General features: G+C 45.3%; 1 protein-coding gene across 2 annotated transcripts in view; it reads left to right on the top strand.

The window, feature by feature from the left end:
- Positions 1-18574, top strand: part of LOC102135242 (heparan sulfate glucosamine 3-O-sulfotransferase 3B1) — a 50778-nt gene extending 32204 nt beyond the window's left edge. For both annotated transcript variants that reach the window (XM_074018623.1, XM_045375322.2), the window contains exon 2: positions 14185-18574. In XM_074018623.1, coding sequence (XP_073874724.1) covers positions 14192-14803 — 612 coding nt within the window. In that variant the 5' untranslated portion in view covers positions 14185-14191 and the 3' untranslated portion in view covers positions 14804-18574. The remainder of the gene's footprint in view (positions 1-14184) is intronic.
- Positions 18575-19659: the final 1085 nt, after the last annotated feature.

Raw genomic sequence — 19659 nt, forward strand, 5'->3', positions numbered from 1 at the left:
TCCCTCCACCCCCACCCCCAGCCCCTTCCAGGAACAGGAACTTTTGGCCATTGTGAAGCGGGGCCTATAACCGAGGATTCTGCCCCAATGAAAGGGATCTTGGGTTGACCCAGAGAAGCGAGATGCTCTTTTGAGCCCCACCCCCTTATGGTATTCAAGGGCTTTTCACTTTCTGAGCAGTATTGAAATTCTAGGACAATGGAGGCCAAATCCTTGTGGTGGGGGTTGGGGGCTAGGCGTGGAGAAAGGAGAGAGGGGCTGGAAGAGGAGGAGGGCTGGGGAGTCCATCCTTTGTTATTTTTCTTCTTTCCTACCCATTACCTTTAAAACATTTAAAAAAAGGAAAGAGAAAAGGCCTAGTAAACTTTTAATGAATAATGACATCACTTCCGGAAGCCCTACGGATCCTGCTGCGAAATCGGAAATTGAGAGCCAGTAACTATTTACAATTTCAGTTCAAATTATTTTAAACCCTCCCAAAGGAGTTCTTTGATATGCAAACATCTCCTCCAAATGGAGATAATTATTTATGGAGATGTGGGCCTTTGAAGGGAGTTCTCAGAAAAGGTGGCTTGAGGCTTCCTAGGAAAGGAAGGAGGTTCCAGATAAGGAGTGGCAGGGCTGATACACATCTTCCGCCCGGCCGCCTCCCGCCAAACCCCACTCCCTGGGATGAAAGCTGCTTTCAAGAAGAAACTTCCCGGAGTTACAACTTGCAGTTCAAGTTACAGCTCTCGTCTGTCATTGTCCCCATGACTGTGTTACGTTTTCTGGGAAAACCCTTTTCGCATCCCTGGCTGGGTGTCTTATCTTTCAGTAGAAGAAGAAAGGGGAGAGGAGGGACTGCAACCTTTGTCTTTTTGACCCCTGAGGTTCCCTGTGATGTATAAGGTCATGTGGAAAGATCCCGGGCAGTTTTGGGGAGGAGAATATTTAAGATTAGTACATTGGCTTTCGGAGAAGACAGTAGTTTGGGCCGTGCTTGTTGCTATAGAAAATGCTGTGATTAGGACTCTAATGACCTTGCGGCCTACTCTTTCTTTTTTCCTTGCATTTTCTTTTGAAAACACTTTAACGCATTGGTCTGGAGTACCAGATGCCCTCCCCGCATAACCTGCGAGCGTCTTCCACCTCTAGGACTTGCCTGGCAGCTAGGAAGTTTGCTTCTTGGAAGCGTCCTCTACCCTCCCCCATTCCCAGCTAACCTAAAAGTCTGCAACCGCTCCCACCGCCCTTTCAAGCTGGTCACCTGAGTAGGTGTCACCGATCTCCCTGGAATGGGAAGATTGAGCAACTGGTCCAGTCAACGCTGAGCCTGAAATAAGCCCTCAGCTTCCATCCCACCGGTTTGGAATGTGGGTGCCTCATTTCCCTTATTATCACATTTCCTTCCCCAGGGAACAGAGCAGGAGCTAAGGATCCAGCTCCAAGCAGCAGAAGCCAAAGGAGGGGCTTGGGTAACCCCATTCAGCACGGTGAGGGTACAGAGCAGAGTCCCTTATAACCGAGGGGCATCCTTTCATAAAAGAGGACCTTTTATTTATTTATTTTTTTAATGTCTTAGGCTAAGACGTGCTGACTTTGACAAATCTCAGTTTTACTGAGTAGGAAGAAGAGTTTTTCTTTTTCTTGAGTGCGTGGCGGTGGTTGCTAGGGGTTTCAAGACCAGCAAAGCTGCGCATGCTCCCTGCACCCTAGGAAGCGCCCGCAGTTCCAAAAATACAGGTGATGAGAGTAATACCGATGATATTGGCCTTGGTTAAGGGGTGAGACCCTGTTCGTCCCCAGAGGAGAAAATGATTGTTCTAGTAGGAAAGAAACGAGAGAGATGGGATCTGTCAAAGAAAACCAGAGCCATAGTCGTCAAAGTGATATAAAAACAGATTTTATTCAACAACTATTGCAACAAAGGAAAAGAGACCTCAGAACTGGCCTCGGTTCCTAATACAGCATGGACAAGTGGGGATTTATAGGCAAGGTGCTGTGGGTGAGGGGGTGGGGTAGGGTGTGGGAGGAGTAGGGGATGTCTTTGGGCAGGGGGTGAGAGGTTGTCAGTGGTTAGAAAATTACTAAGAGGAGTCATCGGGGTCCAGGGATTCTGGCTAAACCCACCTAACCAGATTCTTACTGAAGACAGGCCAGGGTGGCCCAACATCACCTGAGGGATGGTAGAGGCTGAGAACTTTTTTTTTTTTTTTTTTTTTTGAGACAGAGTTTCGCTCTTGTTGCCCAGGCTGGAGTGCAGTGGTGCGATCTTGGCTGACCGCACCCTCTCCCGGGGGGTTCAAGTGATTCTCCTGCCTCAGCCCCCTGAGTAGCTGGGATTACAGGTATGCGCTACCATGCCCAGCTAATTTTTGTATTTTCAGTAGAGGGGTTTCTCCATGTTGGTCAGGCTGGTCTTGAACTCCTGACCTCAAGGTGATCCACCCTCCTCGGCCTCCCAAAGTGTTGGGATTACAGACGTGAGCCACCACCGCGCCCGGCCAAGGCTGAGAACCTTTGATCAGCTTTAGAGGATGGGGTATTCTAGCTAAACCAACTCAGTAGAATTAATTGCTAAAATTGGACATTGCAGAGACAAAGAGAAAGACAAAAGTTGAGGCCTCGTTGAAAAGTTTGGGGGAGCCTGAGTCGTTTGATTGGGAGAAGAATCTTTGCCAGATTCCAGTGTTTTTTCATGTTTGTTTGTTTGTTTGTTTTTTTAATTGACTTAATTTTAAGAGGAGTTATAGGTTCACAGCAAAATTGAAGGGAAGGTACAGATATTTATTTATTTATTGAGATAGAGTCTCACTGTGTGGCTTAGGCTTTAGTGCAGTGGATATTCAGAGGCGCAATTATAGCCAGTACAGCCTCAAAGTCCTGGGCTCAAGTAATCCTCCTTCCTCAGGGCCTCTGAGTAGCTGAGATTACAGGCGTGCCAGCATGCCAGGTTCATCAGGGATTTCTTATATACTCCTACTCACCCCCAACATGCATAAACTCACCCATTATCAATATTTCCTACCAAAGTGATACAATAGATGAACCTACATTGGCATCTCATTATCACCCAAAGTTCATAGTTTACACTGGGGTTCACTGGTGGTGTTGCATAGTCTGTGGGTTTGGACATACGTATAATGACATGGAACCTACATGTTATTTTCCTGCAGGATAGTTTCACTGCCCTAAAATATTCTCTGAATCATCTCTTTTTGCCCTTCACCCAACCCCCAGGATCCCAGTGTTTTCTTTTTGAGTTTAGCTGCTGATGCTGGTCGGTTTGGCACTGAAAAACCTGTGCTCTCTATTTCCTTTGCTCTTTTTAAGGAGGCATCCTTATTTCCTAGACAGATTTGTGGCTGTGTAGATGCTAGGAACAAGTTTTGCTTTGGAGTGGGGAGGGGGGAAACATAGCCTTCCTAGAAATCTTGATTCTTGTGTTTGTAAAGATTTCTCTTTGTCACATTTTTGAGTTGTGACTTCTCAGAGGCTGGACCTGGGCTTCCTGGAAGGTAAAGCGGATGTGACGTCACAATTTCCTGTCCCGTGCTCTTGGGATTGGTGTGAGAACAGTTTATCAGAATGGGCAGACCCTCTGCAGATTCCACTGCTGAACTAATTTTATAAATGAGGAAGCTGAGGCCCAGAAAGGCCCAGAAAAGCTGAAGCTCTTGGGATTGGTGTGAGAACAGTTTATCAGAATGGGCAGAACCTCTGGAGACTCCACTGCTGAGCTAATTTTACAGATGAGGAAGCTGAAGCCCAGGAAAGTAACGACTGGGACATGCCGATTAGGAGCAGATATCTTCACAAAAATAGCTTGTCTTTAAAGAAAAAAAAACAGTAAATATATCAGTTATATGAAGATTTGGCCAGATGCAGTGGCTCATGCCTGTAATCCCAACATTTTGGGAGGCCAAGGTGGGTGGATCACTTGAGGTCAGGAGTTTGACACCAGCCTGTCCAACATGATGAAACCCCATCTCTACTAAAAATACAAAAATTAGCTGGGCGTGGTGGCAGACACCTGTAATCTCAGCTACTCTGGAAGTTGAAGCAGGAGAATCGCTTGAACCCAGGAGGCGTAGGTTGCAGAAAGCCGAGATTGCACCACTGCACTCCAGCCGGGGCAACAGAGCAAGACTCCATCTCAAAAAAAAAAAAAAAAAAACAAAGAAAAGAAAAAGGAAAAAAATTTTCTATGTCTCTACTGACCATTTTTTCATTTCAATCAATATTTTCCCCAAAGCAGTGTCAAAACAAGGATTTGGGCAACCTTTGGCCCTTTCAAAGGGAACTTGTAAAATCTTCATTAGAAGAGGCTGAATAAGTGGCTTTTGGGAAATGCTAGAATTGTTCTCCCTCTTGGTGATAGTGGTGGTTACATAATTCTATGCATTTGTCAAAATTATTGGAACTGGACACCAAGAATGATTTTCATTCTATATAAGTTAAAAAGTATGTTTAAAAAAAGAAAAAGAATCTTTGTTGGAATTCAGAAAACATGGGGTATTTCTGTGACTAAACAAGGAAGTCATTTTCCTAACGGGCCAGGAGAAGTGGGTGGGGTGAAGGTTTCCTTTGCTCTTCCCAGTTTTCCTCAATTGGTTTGGAAAACTGGGCCTACCCCCACTCAATGTGGGCTGCAGCTTGCTCTCCTCTCTGAAGCACATTAACTTCCATCATCTGTTTTACATAAATTTCCAGGCATCTGTTTGCCTGTTGTGAGTTAGGTTACGCCCATTTCAATAATCTTCTTTTTTTATTGTTGTGTAATTTACCAGTTCAAACAGTAACTTCAATTGCTGGGCTATAGGAGGAGGGATATCACCCGAGGAAAGGAAGAAGCAGAAGAAGAAATTAGGGCAACATTTGGTACTGGGTAACATCAGAATTACAGGGCTTTTTAGAACCACTCTGGTTCATTTTAATTTCCTACGCCTTTAGCCTTCAAGGTTGGTTTTTAATAGTCCATTTCTAGCTGCAGTATTTAAGAGCCCCAGCAAAAGCTGGGATGCTTTAGTGGTAAAGTCTCGTGTTTCTCCAAAGCCCTGGGACCGCCGTTCCCTAGTGGGAAACTGATTTGACAGAAAGTCGGCTCATCTTCTCGGCTGACCTCTCTATTCTGGAGAGGAAAGGCAAGGAGCAGAGGCTATCTGCCACTGCGGATGGATATTCTAAATCCTCAAACGTGATTCTGAGCATCCTGCCTCAAGATTGGGAAAAAGGAAAACGAGAATTTATGCCATGAATTCATCTTACTTTCATGGAATTTTTTTCTTTTAAAGGAGAGCTTAGTGCCTTCCTTTCCTTTTCCTTCCTTCTGTCCTTTCTTTCTTTCCTTTTTTATATAAAGAAAGGAATTTATTTCTTACAGTTCTGGAGGCTGACAAGACCAAGATTTCAGGGACACATCTGGTGAGGGCTTTCTTGCTGGTGGGGACTCTGTTGAGTCCTGAGGCTGCTTGAGGCGTCCCACGGCGAGAGGCAGAGTGCACTTACACACTCTAAAAGAGCACGGAGTTTAATTTGCAGCCACAAACTCTTATACAAGCATAAATTAGACAATTTAATACTAGTATTATTCTTTACCTGTCTTTCTTCTGCTTAGTGTAATATTATTTAACTTTTGATGATGAAAGAATTAGATACCTCTGTTAGCTTTTCTTTATCACACCAGTAGACGTGGACTTATCTTTCTTCTAGTTTCCTTTCATTTGTTTTGTTTTACTGGTAGCCTGATTCCTATTGGCTAACCAACTCTCAGAGGGGTGTGGTGTGTGTTTAGGGGCAACAAGTATCTTAGGCTGATTGGATTTTTTTTTTTTTTAGATGGAGTCTCGCTCCATCACCCAGGCTGGAGTGCAGTAGCACGATTTCAGCTCACTGCAACCTCCGTCTCCTAGGTTCAAGTGATTCTCCTGCCTCAACCTCCTGAGTAGCTGGGAATACAGGAGCCCACCACCATGCCTGGCTAATTTTTTTTTTTTTTTTTTTTTTTGTATTTTTAGTAGAAATGGGGTTTTGTCATGTTGGCCAGGCTAGTCTCGAACCCCTGGCCTCAGGTGATCTGCCCGCCTCAGCCTCCCACAGTGCTGGGATTACAGGCGTGAGCCATTGCACTTGGCCTGCCTGATTGGAATGCTTTTCTTTTCTCTGCAGTTTGTAGACCATCAGGACACAAGCCCTCACTGGCCCTGGGAGGTGGTCTACAGGCATCTGAGCGTGTGACCCTCACTCCTCTAGCCTTGACTCAAATAGCTAGTCTTGGATTAGCTGAACAAGTTTCAGTTCTGCTGACAATGTTGTTTTGTCACTTTTTTCCCCCACAGTGGTGGACCTCTATACCCACATAGTACCTCCACTTAGGCGCACATGAATATCAGCAGAATAAATGACTAGATCATGACAAGTTCCAGGCCCACAGATACCACAGCATAATGGTTTCCAGTCCTGGTTGCACATTAGAATCATCTAAAATAATCCCATGTTGAAGCCCCACCCATCCAGGGCCTGATTCAATGGGTGTGGGGAGGGACCAGACATTTAATGCTGGTTGAAAGCACCCTGCATGATTTAAAATGCAACTAAGGGCCGGGCACCATGGCTCAAGCCTGTAATCCCAGCACTTTGGGAGGCTGAGACGGGCGGATCGCGAGGTCAGGAGATCGAGACCATCCTGGCTAACATGAAGCAAGAGAATGGCATGAACCCGGGAGGCGGAGCTTGCAGTGAGCTGAGATCTGGCCACTGCACTCCAGCCTGGGTGACAGAGCAAGACTCCGTCTCAAAAAATAAAAATAAAAATAAAAAATAAAATAAAATAAAATGCAACTAGGATGAAACTGAGTGCCACAGAGGTGGCATATACCTTTTTTTTTTTTTTTTTTTTGGAGTGCAGTGGTGCAATCTCACCTCACTGCAACCTCCACCTCTCGGGTTCAAATGATTTCCCCTGCCTCAGCCTCCTGAGTAACTGGGACTACAGGTGCACGCCACCATGCCCGGCTAATTTTTTTATTTTAGTAGAGATGGGGTTTCACCATGTTGGCCAGGATGGTCTCGATCTCCTGACCTTGTGATCCGACCACCTTGGCCTCCCAAAGTGCTGGGATTACAGGCGTGAGCCACCGCGCCCGGCCTATATACCTTTCTTTGTTTTTGTTTGTTTTTTGAGACGCGGTTTTGCTCTTGTTGCCCAGGCTGGAGTGCAATGGCACCATCTCGGCTCACTGCAACCTCCACCTCTCAGGTTCAAGTGATTCTCCTGCCTCAGCCTCCCAAGTAGCTGGGATTACAGGTGGGAGCCACTATGCCTGGCTAATTTTTGTATTTTTACTAGAGATGAGGTTTCACCATGTTGGCCAGTCTGGTCTCAAACTCCTGACCTCAGGTGATCTAGCTGCCTCGGCCTCCCATAGTGCTGGGATTACAGGCGTGAGCCACCACACCCAGCCTGGCTTAATACCTTTCTTGAAATATCCTTAAACAAATTGAAAGCCTGAAATACTCCAAATCCTCCTGGTTCTCAGAATCATGCACTATGGCCCAGTTTTTTTAGGCCACTGGTGGTCCTGGAAGTTCACTGTGCTTGTCATCCCCAAACCTTAATGGGGTGACAAGCCTGCTTTGCCCTTAGGTTTAATTGAAGAAGTAGGATCTTTCTTGGGTTCTGTCACCCTGTGTTCATGTGGGCACACATATCTGGATAGTATCTCCTAGGCTCGTCCCAAGGAATACTGTTGTGGGCTGTGAGCATTGTGTCTTCCTTAGCTTTGGACTGGAGATGCTGTCTAGCCCCATCGGCCTCACAAACGTCTATTAGTGATATGTGCCAGATTTATGTGCTTTTCAAAAAGCTATCCGTTCCTGCCCACGCGGTAAAGAGGGGAAGAAGAGGTAAGGCAGCGTTGCTGGAGAGGAGGTGCTGTTGCAATGATTGGTCATTTTCCAGGCCCCATAGAAGGCAGTTAACAATGGGAACATGTAAACCAAAGAACCTTATTGTTTCGAAATTGGAGGCCTGTTTGAACAGTTATGATCGGCAGTGATCTGATTAGCACTGAAATACCGATTAGGCTACTAATCTATGAATGAAAGAAAAAAATACAGAAATCTATTTAAAGAGAGGACAGGTGTGTAGCTCTACATGTTCTAAATCATATTAAGAAGCAGCAAAGGTGTGTTAAAGAGAGAGGATCATCATGAATGGAAGGAGGCCCATCAGGAGAGCTGACTACACATCCCAATTCTCTGACCTGCAGCTGGTGACCCATCTCCAAGCAAGTCACCCTCTCTCCTTTAGACTCAGTGTCTTCATTTGAATTGGAGATTACAGTAACTACCACAAAGGCGCTAAAGTAGGTGATAAAGCAGGTGAAAGTTCGCGCTATATAATTATGAGCTCTGACTATCCCTTTGAGAAACTGGCTTTCATAATGAGTGACTCAATTAACCTGCATCATATGCTCACTGTCGGGGCCAGCCTGGGGCTGGACAGGCTGCTGAGGTTGCTGGGATGGGCACGCAGATTCCATGTGAGGGGGTCTCACCCTCGGCCACATCCTTATCCTTTCTTCTCTGTGCCACTGTTGAGACCAGAGAGGTTTCTGAGAGTGAGGGCAGGAAAGCGTGCCTAGAGGAGGGGCGGAGGAAGAGGAAGGTGTGCCCAGTTAGTGAATGGAAAGAACTTGACTCCAGGACTGCGTGGTGGTGGGGCGAGGGTGGCGGAAGAAGAGCAGCCAAAGGGGCAAAGAGGGACTTGCCTGGATGGGTCTGTGCCAGGAGCCGTTCACACACTTCTCAGGCCTGCCATGCTTCTCACTTGGTGTGACAAAGGTTCTTTGCTTGACCAAACTTCAGTCTGCCTCCTGAACCTTCTCCCAGGACCTCCTGTGCACTTCCTTGTAAAACCCAGTCTTAGCAAAGGCCCCTGATAAGTCATTTTAGCATGAACTCCTCACCGTTGATATCTTATCAGGTTCCTCAGCCTCCACCAGCCCCCAGGTGATGTCTGGTCACTTTGGCCTATCTTCAGAGAGAGTCCCATTAGATCGGTTTAGCCAGAATTTCCCTTATCCCTCATGGCACCTCGTAGTAATTTTCTACCCACTGACTCCACCCTGATCCTTGGTTATAAACCCCGCTTGCCCATGCTGTGTTCTGAGTTGAGGCCAGTCTGTCTCCCCGTCACTGCAAGACTCCATTGCAGTGGGTCTCTATACCTATCACGATGGTCCTGAATAAAGTCTTTGCTACTGTGATTTAACAAGCGTGATTGACTAATTTTTTCTTTTTTTTTTTCGGAGTGCCGTGGCGCAATCTCAGCTCACTGCAACCTCCGCCTCCCAGGCTCAAGAGATTCTCCTGTCTCAGCCTCCCGAGTAGCCAGGATTACAGGCATGTGTGCCACCATGCTCAGCTCATTTTGTATTTTTAGGAGAGATGGGGTTTCACCATGTTGGCCAGGCTGGTCTCGAACTCCTGACCTCAAGTGGACCTCGGCCTCCTAAAGTGCTGGGATTCCAGGCGTGAGCCACCGAGCCCGGCTGAGTAATTTTTTTCTGTAACAGTTGGATCCACAGGGGCATGCTGGGAGATGCCAGGGTCTGAGCCCAGCGCCTACTACAGATGTGTCCCAGGAAGCCTTTGGAGAGGGCTCAGGAGGCATTTGCCAAAATGATAAATTCTGTTGTGGATCTCACTTCTCAGCCACTGCTTGTCTGCACCCAGGTATGCTGAGGGGAGCGCAGCCCCAGAGCCTCCACTGGACAAGGGCTTAGAAGTCTCTGTCACAGCAGTAGTTCCCCTGGCTCGGTTATTTTCACAATAATCAAAATAAATTCTGAGACTCCTTGAGTGCTTTCTGACACATGTAGACAAACACCAGACTGTCCTGGGGAGAGGGGCTCTTATATGGTTGAGGGGACCAGCAGGCGGTCGAGCACAGTAAATCTGCCCACAGCTCAGGGAATCTTTATTTATGGTTGATCTCTCATTTCCTTTTTACTAGCTTTATTATGTGGTTTCTTATACACAATTGCCAATTTAGCATTCTGTTCAGCTTCTGACAAACCCTTCTTTAGGGCCAGTGAGGAAATTCCAGCTGCAGAGTTCAGGGAAGGTTGTGGACCCCAGGCAGGCTGAAAGCAGAATCCAGCATTCCTGCACTTAGCCTCTTCCAGGAGCCAAACCTCCCTCATTGCCCCACTGTGGGGTAGAACTGAATGAGTGACAAGTCCCCTGCGCAAAAACCTTGCTTCCTTACATCCTTTCCAAGATCTTGTTAACAGAAGATAATTGATAACATTTTTCTAACAGCCTACTAGGTACCAGGCTGGGTACCAAAGCTAACTTTGCAGTTCTTTCAAAAGCCCTGGGAGGCAAACATCATCTTTTTTTTTTTTTTTTTTTTAAATTCAGATGAGAAAACTGCAGCATGAACAGATTAAGTGATGTATCCCCCAGGGTCACACACCTTAGTAAATGGAGGTGCTGAGAGTCAAACTTGGTGGCCTGACTTCCAAGCCCATGCTAGGTCAGACTGACACCGAGTATGCCCCTAAACCCCCTTCTCTGCAACTGCCCTGAAGAACCCTGGGGTTTGGTATATTCCTTCAATCGTGGTGATAATGCTTTGATTCTGAATATTAACCTCTTGTAAACTGTCTAGTTGCAGATGGTTTAACACAGAGGAAAAAGAAGTTGGGCTTTATCTGACTTGACCTGCTTTTTGGTCAAATGCAAAATAAGTTGCGAGCCGAGACTCTCTCTAATCCTCAACCACATTAGGCTGATGACACTGCTACATTAATTTAAGTGGTTAATGGGCAAAGTGGGTCAATCCAGCTTTAGCTTAAACCAAGGCTGACTGCAGTGCTGCTGCGCAATCTTCCTTAAGGGAAAAGCACCCTTCTTCAAACTCCCTGTTGGCAGTCCGGAAGAAGGAGTGCCTGCCCTCTAGAGAATTGCCTTTTCTGTCTCCTGTGATAAAGTTTCTGTTGTTTCCCTATCAGTGCTAGACAGGGCAATTGTGGTCTCTGTGGATTAAGATGGCTTGAAGCTTAGAATGCCTTACTGAGAGGTAAATATTTGGTCAAAAATAATGTGGAAATTGTCTTTTTTTTTCCCCTTTAATTCCTGTGCCTAGGCAGGAATCAATCAGAAATCTCTATTCCATAGTAGATAGCTAATAGATGATATAGCCGCTAACGTGATATCTAGAATAATCGCAGGCACACAATAAATGATCCGACTTGTAAATAATAACTTGCCTGATTGTAGATCTGTGGCCAAAGCTTAGTATCCACTTAGATTACACACCTCCTTTTGATGCATACACGCTAGCACTTATACACATATGCTGAATTTTGGTTCTATCACATGCCATAAACTGTGTATTGAGCAACTTAATAACGATAATAATAATGACAGTAGTAGTGGCTGATATTTGTCAAGTATATTCCATATGTCAGGTGTGTTCTAATCATATTATAATGATTAATTGTTTAATCCTCATTAAACTTCCATGAATACGTATTGGTAGCTCCATTTTTGTGGACGAGAAAAAGAAGCCCAGAAAAGTTAAATAACTTATTCAAAGTGACATAACTTATAAGTGGTAGAGTCAGGATTTAAACCTAGGCAGTCTGACTTTAGAGCCCAAATTCCTTAACTAATTTAAGGAGCTAATTTAAGCTAAACTGAGTCAGCTTTATGACTTTCATTTAATTTTTTTCCTTTTTTAAAAAAATTATTTGTAATAAATAATTGTGCATATTTTGGGGGTACAAGATGATATTTTGATCTACGTTTACATTCCAGAAAGGTTTAATCAATGGCCAAGAGCAGTGGCTCACACCTTTAATCCCAGCACTTTGGGAGGCCGAGGCAGGTAGATCACAAGGTCAGGAGATCGAGACCATCCTGGCCAACATGGTGAAACCCCGTCTCTACTAAAAATACAATAATTAGCTGGGCGTGGTTGTGGGCGCCTGTAGTCCCAGCTACTCAGGAGATTGAGGCAGGAGAATTGCTTGAACCTGAGAGACAGAGGTTGCAGTGAGCCGAGACCATGCCACTGCACTCTAGCCTGGGTGACAGAGCGAGACTCCGTCTCAAAAAAAAAAAGAAAGATTCAATCAAGCAAATCAACATATCCATCACCTCACCAACTTATCATTTTTTGTGTGTGGTAAACTTGAAAATCTGTTTTTGTAGAAGTTTTGAAATACACAATACCTTATTATTAACTGTGGTCACTGTGCAGTGAAATAGATCACTACAACTTATTTCTCCAGTCTAACTGAAACTTAGAACCCCTTGATCAACATCTTGTCTTTCATCATCTTCCCTTTAATCCCCCAACCAGCCGCTGGTAACCACATTTTTACTCTCTTTCTGTGAGACCAACTTTTTTAGATTCTACATATAAATGAGATAACACAGTATTGTCTTTCTGTGCTGATTTATTTCACTTAACATAGTGTCTTACAGTTGCATTCATGTTATTGCAAATGACAGAATTTCCTCCTTTTAAAGGTTGTATAGTATTTCATTGTGCATATATACTACACTTAAAAAATCTATTCTCCGTTGATAGATACTTAAGTGGCTTCCATATCTTGTCAATTTTGAATAATGCTATTATAAAACGAACAGGGAAATGCAGATATTTCTTTGACATACCAATTTCAATTCCTTTGTATATATATATATCCAGAAATGGGATTGCTGGATCTAAGCTCATTTAATTTGTTTCTTTTTTTTTTTTTTTTTTTTTTTTTTTCCTGAGAGGGAGTCTCACTCTGTCACCCAGGCTGGAGTGCAGTGGCGCCACTTCAGTTCACTGCAAGCTCCGCCTCCCAGGTTCACGCCGTTCTCCTGCCTTAGCCTCCCGAGTAGCTGGGACTACAGGCGCCCACCACCACGCCTGGCTAATTTTTTTGCTTTTTTAGTAGAGATGGGGTTTCATCGTGTGAGGCAAGATGGTCTCGATCTCTTGACCTCGTGATCCGCCCATCTCGGCCTCCCAAAGTGTTGGGATTGCAGGCGTGAGCCGCCGTGCCCAGCCTTTTTTTCTTTTTTCTTTTTTTGAGACGGAGTTTCGCTCTTGTTGCCCAGGCGGGAGTGCAATAGCACCATCTCGACGCACTGCAACCTCCGCTTCCCTGGTTCCAGCAATTCTCCTGCTCAGCCTCCCAAGTAGCTGGGATTACAGACATGCACCACCACGCCCGGATAATTTATTTTTAGTTTTTAGTAGAAACGGGGTTTTGCCATTTTGTCCAGGCTGGTCTCCGTCTCCTGACCTCAGGTGATCTGCCGGCCTCCCCCTCCCAAAGTGCTGGGATTAATGGCGTAAGCCACTGTGCCCAGCGCGTTTTTGTTGTTGTTGTTGTTGTTTTATAATTTCAACTTTTGTTTTAGATTCAGGGGATACATATGCAGGTATTTGTTAAGTGGGTATATTGCGTGATGCTGATATTTGGGGTACCATTGATCCCGTCACCCAGGCCGTGAGCATAGTACCCCCTCTAAAGTATTTTTGGAGGTTTCTAGAATTGTGTCTTGGGAATTTTCTCGTGGCATGTTTGTATCAGTTTACTTACCTGATGTCACCGAATGTTTTGACTGCTGTGTGCTTTGTTGCTTTGCGGGGTAAAGGCTTTGTCAGCAGTCACTGTGACAAAGCTGGAACAACTGGGCTGGACCCAAGGGATGTTTCCTTCCGGTGTCCACGGCACATTTGCCTGGGTTTGGCAAGTGTGGGAAGGCGGACTAGCGGCAGGACTCATGGACAGTGAAATCTCTGGGAATCCTGGGTGCTATATTTTTAGGAAAGGCACTTACCAGAGGCCAAAGGCTTTTGTATTTTGGCACGAGATGCTTGGGGCAATCTGAAAGCTGCGAAAATAAGGGAAGGTTATACCCACAAGAGGATTTTAGAGAAACAGGTAGCTTGCTCTTTCAACCTTGGTGAAGGGGCCTTCATGTTTCCGGTAGATGGTACCTGCCCTCCACACCAGGTGGGATGCTAATGTACCTTTCATCTCTAAAGTTCCACTTGCATTTTTACATGTTTCTACCACTGCTTCCAGAAATAAGAGGGAGCTGGGATTAGAAGTGGTGACCTTAAGACGTGTGGCCAGAGAGGCGTCACCTTCTGACCCCGGTTTGTTTGCTTGCTTTTCTCAGGGACCTGATGCCCAGAACCCTGGACGGGCAGATCACCATGGAGAAGACGCCCAGTTACTTCGTCACGCGGGAGGCGCCCGCGCGCATCTCGGCCATGTCCAAGGACACCAAGCTCATCGTGGTGGTGCGGGACCCGGTGACCAGGGCCATCTCGGACTACACACAGACGCTGTCCAAGCGGCCCGACATCCCCACCTTCGAGAGCTTGACGTTCAAAAACAGGACGACGGGCCTCATCGACACGTCGTGGAGCGCCATCCAGATCGGCATCTACGCCAAGCACCTGGAGCATTGGCTGCGCCACTTCCCCATCCGCCAGATGCTCTTCGTGAGCGGCGAGCGGCTCATCAGCGACCCGGCGGGCGAGCTGGGCCGCGTGCAGGACTTCCTGGGCCTCAAGCGGATCATCACGGACAAGCACTTCTACTTCAACAAGACCAAGGGCTTCCCCTGCCTGAAGAAGGCGGAGGGCAGCAGCCGGCCCCACTGCCTGGGCAAGACCAAGGGCAGGACCCACCCTGAGATCGACCGCGAGGTGGTGCGCAGGCTGCGCGAGTTCTACCGGCCTTTCAACCTCAAGTTCTACCAGATGACCGGGCACGACTTTGGCTGGGATTGAACAGACCAGGGCTGTGTACCTTACCCACGTGGCTTATCTATTGACAGAGATTATATGTATGTAAAATGTACAGAAATCTATTTTATAATAATTTATTTTTAATTCATAAGCAATTAATTCACTAAGCTGCCTAGCCACACTCTTGAGAGAGTTAGCTTCATAATCTGTTAACATTCCAAAGTGTTTAACTCTAAAATTTTGTTCTCTTCCTCACAATTGATGGTGCTTCCATTTCTTTCTTCTCCCCTACCTGTTATATTTAAAACAAAGAAAAGCACAACTTGAGATTTTTGTTGTTACGGGTATTCAGCCTTCAGTCACCGTCTGAGTTCTCCACTTGCTGCCTCCTTGTCTTGTCTTGGGTCTCCCATTCCAGCTTCCCTGTCTCTTCCTGCCTGTGTACCTCCTAGGAACGCTGAGCTGCCTCAACAGGGCTGTATTCTGAAGGGCAGACCTCATGTAACAGCCTCCTTGCAGATGTAGGTCCAATGATGTAGCCCGAAAGCCACAGGGCTAGGGTTCTGTCCCCACCTCCATTCAGTACATGGAGGAATCTCTCACTCCCTTTACAAGGACATCCACATCCTTTATTTTATTTTATTTTATTTTTTTTGGAGATGGAGTCTTATTCTTGTTGCCCAGGCTGGAGTGCAATGGCTCAATGTGGGCCTAACCACAACTTCCGCCTCCTGGTTCAAGCAATTCTCCTGTCTCAACCTCCCAAATAGTTGGGATTACAGGCATGCACCACCACGCCCGGCTAATTTTGTATTTTTAGTAGAGACAGGGTTTCTCCATGTTGGTCAGGCTGGTCTCGAACTCCCGACCTCAGGTGATCCGCCTGCCTTGGCCTCCCAAAGTGCTGGGATGACAGGCGTGAGCCACTGCGCCCGCTATCCACATCCTTTTAGAGTCAGATTGCTAGGGTCCATTGACTTCAGCTTTTGATTTTTAAAGGATGGCCCTGTATCCTCCTCTGCCCCATTCCCTGGTTCGTTAACCAGTGTGAAGTGTATGCAGATTGTTGCCCCTTCTTTCCAAGGTCACATGTGTGAGATGCTTGGGTGCTGCTTTAGAAATCAAGATGATCTCCTTTAATTTGCATGAAACTACACCATGCCGCATTCCCCAGGCAGACGGTTCTGCTTTGACACACCAAAGAATCCCGTAGGCTAGCAGAGCCGCCGGCACAAACCAAGGGCGCTGGGTGTCGAGACTCAGAGGGGTCAGCTGTGTCCCTCGGCATCAGTGTCTACCAAGGTGCTGCTAAGGTACAGAGCCAGCCAGTGTTGGGCAGCAGGCTCACAGCCTCAATAGGCAGAAAGGACAAAGGCCTCAAAAGGACAGGCAGCCTGGCCGAGGAAGGGAGTCTGACACCTCAGCTTGATGTGTCTTTGGAATTCCTAGCTCATCTCAGAGTGATCTCTCAGAGTGATAATATGGGTGGTAGCCAGTGGCCAAACAGCAAGAACGAAGAGTGGCCCTTGTAAAAAAAAAAAAAAAAAAAGGTTGGGAAAGCTGGCCCCATGTTGCCTGTAAACCCTTGAGCCTGATGCTCATACAGCTGTCCCTTGTTTTAGCCAGGTCTTGACAGAAGGGTTAGCAGCACTGTCACTGATGTGCAGAATGCTCTCCCCATGCTTCTCTGTTGGTTTATAACAGTTGGGTAACCAGATAGCAATATAGTGGCAATTGAGTAGCCATATAGTAATACAGGGGCAGTTGGTTAAACATATAGCAATATCACATAATGACATGTTTAATTTAACCTCAGTTTTTTAAACCTTTTAAACCAGAATGCCTCTACCGTAAAAGGATTGTGATTTCAGTTATACTTCCATCAAGGAATATGTGGGAAGATGGACATATTGTCAAAATGGTTGGGATGGGATAGTTACAAAGGACACTTCTGTATGTTGTATGGGATCACTTGCCTGATAGTGTAAGAAACATTGTATGAAAAGAGGAAAAGATAATTCATTTTTGGAAATTGATCAGAGATGTCACTGGTCTTTAAGTGATGTCTTGAAAATCCGGTTTGTATTTGCCCAAAAGTTTTAGCCTACATCTAACTAGCTTACACTTAGCAGCCAAACCATCATTGTGTAGGTTCTGCTTTGGAGGAAGCTCATGGGGGATCTGCGCATGTCAGGTTTCTCCCTGTTCTCCAATGCTATATCCATTTCTTAGCTTTTCCACTGTCTCCAGAAAGTAATGTGGGACCTGCACTTAGGGAAATACCCGAATCATAGTGTGGTTCTGCCTTCTTGATGAGTGGGTGTGAAAAACACCTGCAAAAGGGTGCTAATTGGTCATGCATTTTTTCATTTATTTGAAATCAAACTGAGAACACCTCTTTTCAGTTTACAGCATAACTTGGCTTGAAGTAAAAGGCAGTATCCAAGTCTTTTACCTGGTCTTGCCCTGTCTAATTTCTGACCACTCGCATGGTCTGACGTGGCTGTCGATGTGGAACTACGGAAGAGTTGAGAGAAGAGTATGCAACAAAGCCATAGGAAAACACGCAGGAGCTTTTCCCTCCCCTTCAGGGCCCCGCCCTCTTTCCAAGCTGGACAATGTTTTATTACATTCTTTATTCCCTGCCTTAAAACTGAAACAGGAAATTTTCTGGTAGAAGGAGGGTCATTTAGTCATGAACACTGAAGTGAGTCAAAATTCTATTCTGGGTCAAATCCTTGAATTCCAACAGATGTCCGTAATTAGTACGGATGGAATACAGCAAGATTTTCTATGTAAGACAAATCAAGCATCATGTACATCTCCTCATAAGGGTCTGATGGCTTAAAGTTCCTGACAGATCTGGTGGCAGCATCTGCCGGAGCTTGCACCCCGTCATCTGATGGTCATCTTCCTCCTGCGGAAGTTAGGTAACGTAAGCCTTAGATTTCTCCCTGTTCTAGCAATCTGCAAGACCACCAAGCTTAACTTTTTAGCTACCAGAAGAAAAACACCCTTTTCTGTTTCGGCAATTTGTCCAGGCATGTGTTTTGGGCTTCCTCCAATTTACAGGAAAAGCTCTGATATTCATTGGAATACTTTATTTTTTTTTCCTCAGTTTTGTTTCTTTTCTCATTTAAAAACAAACAAAAAGTTCAACCAAAAAAAAATTGGGAGGTTTTTCTTGTTTCTATCTAGTTCATGCTTTCTTTGCGGTGTTTGAACAGTAGTCTGTTAACTTAGTAGGTGGTACCTGGAAAGGTATTTTAAGTGTAGTGACTGTTTAATAAATACTTAATTGGATGACGGAGGAGGAGAAATTGTTTTCTTCCCAGGATTCTCTTTGGGGGTCATTTTGAGTGACAGATACATTTTAGACATTTGGAGAAACAGTTTCAGATCCTGCCAGGATATTTTTGTATAAAAGGATAATGGAAGGTTCCAGTATACTAGAAACAGTACATATCTAAGACGCTGACACAGAAGCTAATGTGACTTTTCTTTTCAGCTTGTCAAGAGGCTGGCCAATAAAACTTAAAAGGTGTGGTTAGATGGTTTTTCACTTTTGTGACATTAATTTATCACTGAGTCTCATTCAACCCAGTAATCTAAAATACTGTGCAAATTCTAGCAGTATGTCTTTGATAACTTGGATGTTAGGATAGCCAATATGTACAAAAAATTAAATCAAGTATTTTGTCCTATGTATAACACAAATTAATTTTACACAGAGAAAGATGTTTCTAGGCAAATGAAATTCTGGTAATTCATACTATTTCTTTGTATGAACAAATAAAATATATTTTGCCAACATGTGGGTACCTTTATGTCTTCTTAAGTATTTCAGAAAGACAAGGTAGCAATGTTTTATTTAATAATCCCACGTGCGCGCATGCGCACTTACACACACACACACACACACAGAGTCATTCTGAGGGCTGGCTGATCTTTCAGATTTTAAAGGGTGCAATCCAATATACAACTAATCCACAAGCATTTAGGGTGGATTTTTTTTTTTTTTATAAATGACTCTGAAGACAAGATAGGTGAGAGGGGCTCATGTGCCCCGGTGGAGCTTCCCTGCAGCCCCCAGGAAGTGCTGTCCATGACACAGGATTCCAAGAATACTGAAGCCGCTGCCTGCCCTAGTCTTTCAGTGCCACAGGTTCGTGTGCATGGGCAGCCACATGTCACACGACAGGTGCAATGTGAGCACAGCTCCTATGGCTGGGTGGATTTTGATAATAGGTGCCTTCTCTTCTCACTTTTACAGAGCGTTCTTCTGTTAGGTGGAGATCCTTATCTGCAAGACAGAGACAGAAAGGACTCAGATGAGGCAGCATTTCTGTGTCTTTTTTTTTTTTTTTTTGAGACGGAGTCTTACTCTGTCGCCCAGGCTGGAGTGCAGTGGCGTGATCCTGGCTCACTGCAAGTTCCACTGCCTCCCGGGTTCAAGCCATTCTCCTGCCTCAGCCTCCCTAGAAGCTGGGACTACAGGCGCCCGCCACCACACCCGGCTAATTTTTTTGTATTTTTATAGAGACGGGGTTTCACCGTGTTCGCCAGGACGGTCTTGATCTCCTGACCTCGTGATCCGCCCGCCTCGGCCTCCCAAAGTGCTGGGATTACAGGCTTGAGCCACCGCGCCCGGCAGCATTTCTGTGTCTTTAATCCGTCTCAAACTACCTTCTGCTTACTTTTGACCTGGCACACCATCTGTACAATTAGTATTTGCTACTTTAACCATTTGATTCACACTCTGATTTTACTTAACTTTAAAAGGAAACATATTTTAAGGAAAAAACCATGATGTCTTGCCATCAAGAGATCATCATTTTTAAAAGGCACAATGACAGCAAAGCAATGCTGTTCATTTCTAGCCAGAGAGTATCACTGAA

This window comes from Macaca fascicularis, chromosome 16, assembly GCF_037993035.2.
Source record: "Macaca fascicularis isolate 582-1 chromosome 16, T2T-MFA8v1.1".
In the NCBI taxonomy this organism is placed as follows: Eukaryota; Metazoa; Chordata; class Mammalia; order Primates; family Cercopithecidae; genus Macaca; species Macaca fascicularis.